Source organism: Macrobrachium nipponense, chromosome 45 (genome assembly GCF_015104395.2).
Source record: "Macrobrachium nipponense isolate FS-2020 chromosome 45, ASM1510439v2, whole genome shotgun sequence".
NCBI lineage: Eukaryota > Metazoa > Arthropoda > Malacostraca > Decapoda > Palaemonidae > Macrobrachium > Macrobrachium nipponense.
This window is the reverse complement of record NC_061105.1, coordinates 18,460,256-18,470,016: the sequence shown is the minus strand read 5'-3', so window position 1 is coordinate 18,470,016 and position 9,761 is coordinate 18,460,256. Positions and strand designations below refer to the sequence as shown.

The 9,761-nt window shown below is 34.2% G+C and overlaps 1 protein-coding gene across 1 annotated transcript in view; it reads left to right on the top strand.

Annotated features, from left to right (window-relative positions):
* Nucleotides 1-9,290: 9,290 nt before the first annotated feature.
* Nucleotides 9,291-9,761, top strand: part of LOC135214426 (ubiquinone biosynthesis protein COQ9-B, mitochondrial-like) — a 32,175-nt gene continuing 31,704 nt past the window's right edge. The window contains exon 1 of the mRNA XM_064248703.1: nucleotides 9,291-9,470. Within this exon, the coding sequence (XP_064104773.1) occupies nucleotides 9,410-9,470 (61 nt within the window). The 5' untranslated portion in view covers nucleotides 9,291-9,409. The remainder of the gene's footprint in view (nucleotides 9,471-9,761) is intronic.

Sequence of the window (9,761 nt, the reverse complement as noted above, 5' to 3'; positions counted from 1 at the left end):
AGATTCATTCTTGCTTTTTATCTTTTTACTAATTGCATCTGATGTAATATTAATATAACAGACAAACTGTCAACATTCATCTAAGAAAAGAGCATTCTCATCTAAAAACCTTAACGTAACGACCTTACAGTCAACACTTATTTAGTAATAGAATATTTCATCCAAAATCATCTTCACCATTTAACAACTCGCGCCTAATGAGATATAACATTTGGATCTTATGGTCCTTTACAGGCATCGGCATTCAACGAGCGGACATCACAGGTGTTCACGGGTAAGTATATAACTTTGATGAATGCCCAAAACAAACCCCTGTGGACCTGGTCCCCTCCAAGTGCGGCCTCAGAGGTGGAAGAAGGAAGGTCTATGACCTACCTATATAGAACTAGCCAGCAGGGACAGGCAAATGAGAATTTATTGCTTAAAAGGGGCTACGTGGCTAGAATATTATCTCGCGGCTACGAAGGGGTTCCGTGCCTAAGATATCTTACGACCTGGAAGTATCAGCTGGGATCGGATGCCAAAACAATAATGTGCTAAGAATGAAAGATAATGCGTCGGCGTTGTATTTTAGATTCGAGACGATGAGGAAAGCGTTGTACAATAGATAAAAGGGACATGGAAAGTTTGGTGATTATTTTCAATTTTTGTGTCGGATGTGTGGGCAGTCTTGTTAATGAAGACTAGAGCGGAGATTATATATATATATATATATATATAATATATATATATATATATATACATATATTTTATACGATCACAAGTAACACGTGAAGATTGTATATCAAGAGCCAGCAGGAAAAATGAAAAGCAGTAGTACCTAGCACTTTCGTGTATTCTTGATACACCTCATCAGGCCACAATATATAAAAGAATGAAAAATAGCTTCGAAATATCAAAGGTAAACATAAAAACAAAAAAGTAAAATACAGAACAATCAAACAGCCTAGTCAAGAAGCAAATGGTCCACAGCCTAGAATTACAATTAAAGGACAACAACAAATGGAAATGGAACTACTAAGCAGTCAATTACATAGTTACGAAGTTGTCAACAATACATTTCGTAAGCCAGTTATCTAGTTTATATTGTCCGTTGCTAATATCAAAAACACTACTTGACTTATAATTAATTATACTAGATTCTACAATGTTTCTTTTGATAATGTCTCTATAAAATAAAATTTCCTTTGAATTGTTCCAATTAATTGCGTGATTAAAATTATTCATGTGTAAAAAGAGAGCACTCGATGTACTTCCTACACGTACACAATATTTATGTTGATTTAATCTTGATGCCAGTAGTTTGCCACTTTGACCAATATATTTTTTATCACAATCTCTGCATGGAATTTCGTAAATGCAACCCGTTTGTAAATTTGGAGAGTTCCTTATTAAAATTGTTCTTACAGACTGATTGTTACCAAAAACAACGTTAACATTAAAAACTTTAAACCTTTTTGGCAAAGAAAGAAACCTGTTGTCAAAAGGTAAAACAAGCAAATTACTAGGGTCAAAAGCCTGTACATGGTCCACTGCATAAAATGTTTTCTTAGCCTTTCTTAAAGCAACATCAACTAAAAATGCCGGATGCTTCAATTTACAAGCAATACCATAAATCTTGTTAATCTCGTCTTCTAAAAATTCAGGACAACAAATTCTTAAAGCTCTTAAAAACATTGAAGAGAATACAGAGAGTTTAACTTTCAAATGGTGATTGGGGATTTGCATCTTTAGTCCAACCGCGTTGGACTAAAGATGAAAATCCCCAGTTTGTATGTAATTTATTTGATAAAGTGTTAGATGATGTAACAAGAACGGCTCTCGGTTATGGTATCAACTTCAGTGTTTGTGACGAGAAAGTGGACTGGGTAGGAATAGCTAAAGCATTTTGTAATTTAGAAAAATTTGGATCGTTGTCTCTTGAAGATTTCAACATCTGTAAGGGTATTGTTTATGGCGCATGTTCTTTTAAGTGCTATTCTAATGTTCCTGATAGGTTTTTAAAGGCGTACAGCAACCTTAATAAAGATAAAACGTTACACATTACGAAAGCAGATAAATCAAATGTTCTTGTGTTAATAAATAAAGATGATTATGTAAATAAAATGTTAGTTTTGTTAAGTGACCAAGAAACTTATACAGTACTGAACCATAATCCATTAGAGAAGGTTAATAGTAGTTTCAATAAAAACTTAAAACATTGTTAAGGGGGAAAAGATGATTTAATTAAGAAATTTTTTATTGTATGTGCATCTTTGCCCTATCTTTATGGACTTATTAAAACTCACAAACAAAATAACCCTGTACGACCTATTATTAGTTCTGTAGGGTCATCAACTTATAATTTGTCAAAGTGGCTTGTCAGTGAATTGTCACCTCTGATAGGAAAAATTTCAGGATTTTCAATAAAAAATTATGTGGATTTTGTAAACCGTCTCAGAAGCTGTAACATTAATTACGAATTTAAAATTATTAGCTTTGATGTAGTTTCCCTTTTTGCTAAAGTTCCAGTTGACGACCTGATAACATTTTTAGCTGATGAGTTGGATAAATACGAATTTTCTCTGCAAACTGACACCATTTTAGAGTTACTAAAACTGTGTATTAAGGAATGTAAATTTACTTTCAATGGCAAATTCTATGAGCAGAGGTTTGGTATGGCTATGGGGAACCCTTTTTCGCCCCTTTTAAGCAACATTTACATGGAGTTTTTTGAAAAGAAACTTCTATCAAATATTTTACCTGCGAATGTTCTTTGGTTTAGGTATGTCGATGACATATTTTGTGTATGGCCTTTGTGTGAGGATGTGAACCGATTTTTAATTAGATTAAATGCGCGGGTTCCCTCTATAAAGTTCACACTTGAGGAGGAAATAGATTCAGTTTTGCCATTTTTAGATGTAAGTGTGCATAGACAGGGTAACAGATTTAAATTTTCGGTTTTTAGTAAACATACAAATGTATGTTCTTACATTCACTTGTACTCCAATCACCATTTGAAAGTTAAACTCTCTGTATTCTCTTCCATGATTTTAAGAGCTTTAAGAATTTGTTGTCCTGAATTTTTAGAAGACGAGATTACCAAGATTTATGATATTGCTTTTAAATTGAAGTATCCGGCATTTTTAGTTGATGTTGCTTCAAGAAAGGCTAAGGAAATATTTTATGCAGTGGACCATGTACAGGCTTTTGACCTTAGTAGTTTGCTTGTTTTACCTTTTGACAACAGGTTTCTTTCTTTGCCAAAAATGTGTATAAAGTTTTTAATGTTAACGTTGTTTTAAGTAACAATCAGTCTGTAAGAACAATTTTAATAAGGAACTCTCCAAATTTACAAACGGGTTGCATTTACGAAATTCCATGCAGAGATTGTGATAAAAAATATATTGGTCAAAGTGGCAAACTACTGGCATCAAGATTAAATCAACATAAATATTGTGTACGTGTAGGAAGTACATCGAGTGCTCTCTTTTTACATATGAATAATTTTAATCACGCAATTAATTGAACAATTCAAAGAAATTTTATTTTGTAGAGACATTATTAAACATTATAGGATCTAGTATAATAAAATATAAGTCAAGTAGGTAGTGTTTTTGATATTAGCAACGGACAATATAAACTAGATAACTGGCTTACGAAATGTATTGTTGACAACTTCGTAACTATGTAATTGACTGCTTAGTAGTTCCATTTCCATTTGTTGTTGTCCTTTAAGTGTAATTCTAGGCTGTGGACCATTTGCTTCTTGACTAGGCTGTTTGATTGTTTTGTATTTTACTTTTTTGTTTTTATGTTTAGTTTACCTTTGATATTTCGAAGCTATTTTTCATTCTTTTATATATTGTACCCTGATGAGGTGTATCAAGAATACACGAAAGCGCTAGGTACTGCTGCTTTTCATTTTTCCTGCTGGCTCTCTGATATATATATATATATACATATATATAATATATATATATATATATATATCATATTGTGGGGCTATAATATATATAATAATCTATATATATATTTATCTATATACTAATACTATTTATATTAGTATATTATATAATGATACTGATATGTATAGTATATATATATATATATATATATATATATATATATATATATATATATATATATATATATACGCATAGGCACACACACACACACACACACACACACTCTCTCTCACACACACACACACACACACACACACACACACACATATATATATATATATATATATATATATATTTATATATATAATGTGTGTGTATATATGACATATGTAAATATTTTTTTGCAACTTATTTCTTATAATGAAAAACAGAAACGACATATATTTGACCCCCCAAAAATGTAATTAAAACGAATTATTCAATTCACATCATGTTAAATTATTATTCAATTCGCATAAAAAATGTAAATTATTATCAACTCCGGCAAGAGAAAATATATCTTTAACTCAAAACGAAAAGAAAAAAAAATAGATTCATGAAAGATTAAAAAAGGACAAAAAACATAAGAGAAAAAAAACTGATAACGAAAAACAAGGAGAGTTTTCGAAATAAAAAAAACACCTTGTCAACGCAATTGCACTGATGTTTATTGCATTCCTTTGGGGGGAGGGGAGAAATCTTGCTTGCAAACAAATAAGAAAAAATGGCCAATGTTGTCCGATAAACTGTTTGACATATTTGCAACCTCTTCCGTTCGTTTTTTTTTTTTTCCTTCTCTAAATCTTTATAATCATCAATATTTTTACTTATTTGTTATACGCTTAGTGAATATACGAGTAGGTTATGTGACGTCACGAGTAATTTGTGTATTAAATCACCGTTATTTACACGATTTTTCGTGCGTGAAATCACAGTTATTTTCACGACTTGTCACGTAGGAAATCACCGTTATTTAGATGACTTTTCGTGTATTAAATCACAGTTATTTTCACGATTTATTGTGTATTAAATCGCCGTTATTTTCCCGACTTATTGTGTATTAAATCACCGTGATTTTCACGACTTATCGTGCATTAAATCACCGTTATTTACGACTTTTCACGTATGAAATCACTGCTATTCAAATGACATTTCATGTATTAAATCACCGTTATTTACGTAATTCACTTCCGTTGCTCCTCCTCTTCCTTTTCCTTTTATCTATTTTTATCCCCTTGTGCTTTTTAATTTCTTCTTTTCTGGTTTATCTCCTTTCCCTGTCATCTCCTGGCCCTTCTCCTTCCCCTACCCCTCCAGTCCTCCTCCTCCTCCTCCTCCTCCTCCTCCTCCTCCTCCTCCTCCTCTCCTCCTCCTCCTCCTCCTCCTCCTCCTCCTCCTCCTCCTCCCTCCGACACCTCTCACTCCATCAATGACTGATGCTTCAAAAACGCCCATTCCACTAACCACACCAGCATCGGTCTAAAGAAACCGTTATCTCTCCGCGTTAGAAATCGTCCGAGTTAAAGAGATCCATTATTTTCTCTTCATATTTTCTCTTTCATTTCCTCTTTCCCCTTTTCTTTACACCCTTGTCCAATTAATTGCCATTATCTTGTTTATTCAACTTCCTTTTTTCTATATTTTTCCTTTCACCTTTTCTTTAAAGTTTCGTTGATTTTGTTGGTGTTTTCTTCGCGGTGGAATATGATATTATAATAGGTTCGGTTTTACGTTAATGAAGGGTTGGTTGGAAGGCTGGGTAAGTGGCCGTCTCTCATTATGATGGATAAGGTCATTAAAGGTCGTTTGTATACTGTGTCACCTTTACATTATATATATATATATTATATATATATATATATATATATATATAAAATATTGGTTTTGCCTCTTTCTACTGCTGTCAATAAACTAGGAATGACATCAGTATCAAAAACAAAGGCATGTAGGTACTTCATTTTTTACTCATGCTAGCGCTTCATAGAAAGTTCTCCCGCTGAAAATAATCATATTTTACCCTCCGAAAGGAAAGAAGAAGAAGAAGAAGAAGAAGAAGAAGAACGAAGAAGAAGAAGAAGAAGAAGAAGAAGAAGAAGAAGACTGACGTCTTCTGACTTGACAGATGCTGAAACAACAACTTACGTATATCTTTTCGTAGACTTTGATTTGTGAATACATTTACAAACGTCGTTCCAACAAAACAAAATGATGGATGACGCTGGTTGCACCGATGAGGAGAAATTGCGAATCCTGCTGGGTTGAAATTTCTCTCTCTCTCTCTCTCTCTCTCTCTCTCTCTCTCTCTCTCTCTCTCTCTCTCTCTCTCTCTCTTCTGCAGCTTCGCTTTGTATGATAATTCCATAAATATGAGTAATTCCTTCACGTGTATACGAGTATAGTAGCTTATGTTGTATTGTTTTCAAGTTCTTGACCTCCAGTATTTCATATCATTAAGTAATCTCAGTTGGGTTTACAAGAAATTGAATTGTTTTTGTGATTGAACACAGATCTTGGTTGCCACCCTCCCAAGTACGAACCTGTCCCAATACTGTTTTAAGTTCGTTGACCAAAGGAATGCCAGAAAAGGCAATGCAGGTGTTGAACACACCTGCGTTGTACGAACGAACACCTCTATTTTACACTTACCTTGTTACTTGACATTTAGGAATCCATATATTAATCAATTTATTACTATAATTTTTCTTTTTTTCTTTTTTTTAGTAAGCAAGGTCTCTTCTTTCTGTATTTACTTTTACCTCTTCTTACTCCTTCCCAATGGACACCATGATATTCTTAGGAAGCTTGTGGTGGGCTTGTTCCATATGAATAGGGATCATCTTCTGAATCCCTAGGCACAAGACAAGGACCCCCTAAGGAAAGAGCCCGTGCTGGACTAAAGTCGTCTGAGTCTAAACCACCCAACCAAAAAAAGTTTTACTTCTATCACGGAATCAAGCACCTATAAGTTCAAGACTAATCCAGCCATTTGATCGCACGGGCTTTGGTTCTAGATCAGATCGGAAATCCTGTACCTAGGCCTAATGGAAATCAGTTCTTATGATTGTTACCAAAGTGGATTATTGTTTGGAACTGAATTGTGGAAGAGAGACGTCTGTGAGATTTTGAAACTAAAAGTAAAGGTATAAGTGAAGTCTGACAACAGCCACTAGAGTTGCTCTGTCTCGGTTGGTAGGAGTGTAATTTGTCATTTGTTTATATAAACAGCGACCCAATTACAGATTAAGCTAAGAAGAAGAAGAAGAAGAAGAAGAAGAAGAAGAAGAAGCTGTTGGCAATTCTTCTTCTTCTTCTTCATCAATTTGCTAAATCCTTCATTTACACGAAAGAAAGGGAAGAAGAAATTCATAGAGAGAGAGAGAGAGAGAGAGAGAGAGAGAGAGAGAGAGAGAGAGAGAGAGAGAGAGAGAGAGAGAGAGACGGTGGGTGGTTTTGACACATCAGTCACGAGCTTTGTAAGCGAAGAAGAAGAAGAAGAAGAAGAAGAAGAAGGAAGAAGAAGAAGAAGAAGAAGAAGGGGTGGGGGGAGGAGGATTATGTAAACAAGACAAGGAGATAACAAGGAGACAAAGAATAAAAGAAAATCGAAGAACAAGAAGATGAACCACAAAAGGGTGTAAAACGAACAGTGATAAATTATTGCGAGAGAAAACTCAAGAAGAAGAATAAGCAGGAGATAAAGACGATAAGCCAGAAAAAAGGACATTTAGTTTAGAGAGAGAGAGAGAGAGAGAGAGGACCTCTGTCATTCCATAGAAAGGGACGCCAAATAAAGCAAGCGATAAATTTCACGCGATTAAATCAGCGGACTTGAGAGCCGTCCTAAACCTTATACTCGAACGTCAATCACGCTTACGGTAAAGGACGGGAGAGGATCTTCTGTTTTAAGGGTGAAATAACCCGGGATATATAAAAGTTAAGATAAACTATGTTCTTATAGGCCTTTAAGTGATATAACTACATTGCTACTCAAATGTACTTATCTTAGAAGACATTGAGAAAAAAAATTCTTCGTTATTTTAGTCTACAACTTTGAGTCGTTCAGCCTAGATGAGTTATTTTATGCGCAGCTCTAGCCACTAGGCCTAGATGCGTTATTTTCTTTGCACCTTTAGTCACTCGGCCTAGATGTATTATATTATGTGCATCTTAAGCCACTCGGCCTAGATGTATTATATTAGGTGCAACTTAAGGAACTCGGCCTATTTTATCTGTCCAAATTAACGAGGTTGGAAATCCCATACAACGGTTTTGGAAAGCTCAACAACTTATTGGCCAAGGGTTGTAGAACGTGCACGTTCCGTTGGAGAAGAATGTGACAGAAAACAGTTTCTATGTAATCGCTGTCATTCCTTATAAGCCTTGCGGAATGTATACTGTACTTATTAGAGAATATGGATCTGTTTTTAGAGCTCATTTGTTCATTTATTTATATTCATTTAATAAAGTTTTTATGTCATGTAATTTCTGTACAAATATTTGCAAGAAACACTTCTTTATTTATCGTCTAATGGATTCAAAGACCTTTAGCCAGCACCTAATTATCCAGTAAACTGGTTGAGTATTACGTTTTCTCCCCTTACACATTTTTGTGTGCCCAAGAAATTTCAGATATGTGATGATACCTATGCGTCTATAGGTTTCTTTAGAGCCAGAATCAATTCATAAATGTTTATGAATGAACGTTACATGTAACAGGTTGTGGTAATGCAAATTGTGTGGGGTATAGTAAAGGTAAAGGCATATTTCATATTTTCTTTTATTTTCAAGTTCAGCATACATCGTTACATATATTTTATGGTATTTTTATGTCCAGAATACATGGATGAATAGTGTAAAATAGCAGCGTTCCAGCAGATTAAGATAAGCAGGTGGAAGGATTAGGAATCCTAATTTTCAGTGAGGAATAGAATCCGCATTTAATGTGGAAGCAAATAAAAAAAACAGAGTGAAAAGATGAGAGGGCCGTTATAGAGTCTTACAATCCCAAAACTTCCAACAACAAAAATGTTGTAAACGCGATTTCCCTTGACGTTTATCGTTAATTTCTCTGTTTGCAGATATTTCAAAAGAATAAATTGAAAATAGGAGGGAATTTATAAAAGAGTTATGGTATTTCAGAGACATTAATAAACATAAACAAACTCAAACAGAGGAGAAAAGGAAGATGAACTGATAACTTACATCCTTCTATTTGTAGTTCCGTCAAACGAAAAAACTGAATGTAGGAAGAAATTTATGAAAGATTAATATGGTATCACAGAGATATCAATAAATTTAAAGAGAAACACAAGCAAAGAAGGAATAGAACGAGCACAAAAGAAGGGGCCGTTTCAAAGAAAATCTCTATCTATTACTACTACTACTGCTGTTACAGAAGCCATTTCTCCTGAGGGTTATTGATAATTACCATTCCCCATCTTCGTAAAATAGGTTAACTCAAAAGTGCCGGCAGTCTTTGAGCAATGAACCAGATGTTTAGTGTCAGACAGGTGGCCAAGTACCTATTTGCCCCGAGAATCTCGGGTAAGTTTACCCATTTATCCTGTTACCTAACACTTGGGCAAGGCTACGAGTACTAGGCTAGGTATTTATTTTTTTTTAGTATCTATTTTACGTTATTTGGATAATTATTTTGGAGGTTAAATGCATTTTTGTGTTTTTTTTATTAAGTTTTAATGTTAATTTATACGGCAGTAAGGAAAGTAGGCAAATGTATTCTACCCTAAACTACTAACCTAAGTTAGGTATGTAATTTTTGAACAACTGAAGGTAACAAATGTTACCTTCATCTTGGTACGATCATTTATTTTGGTT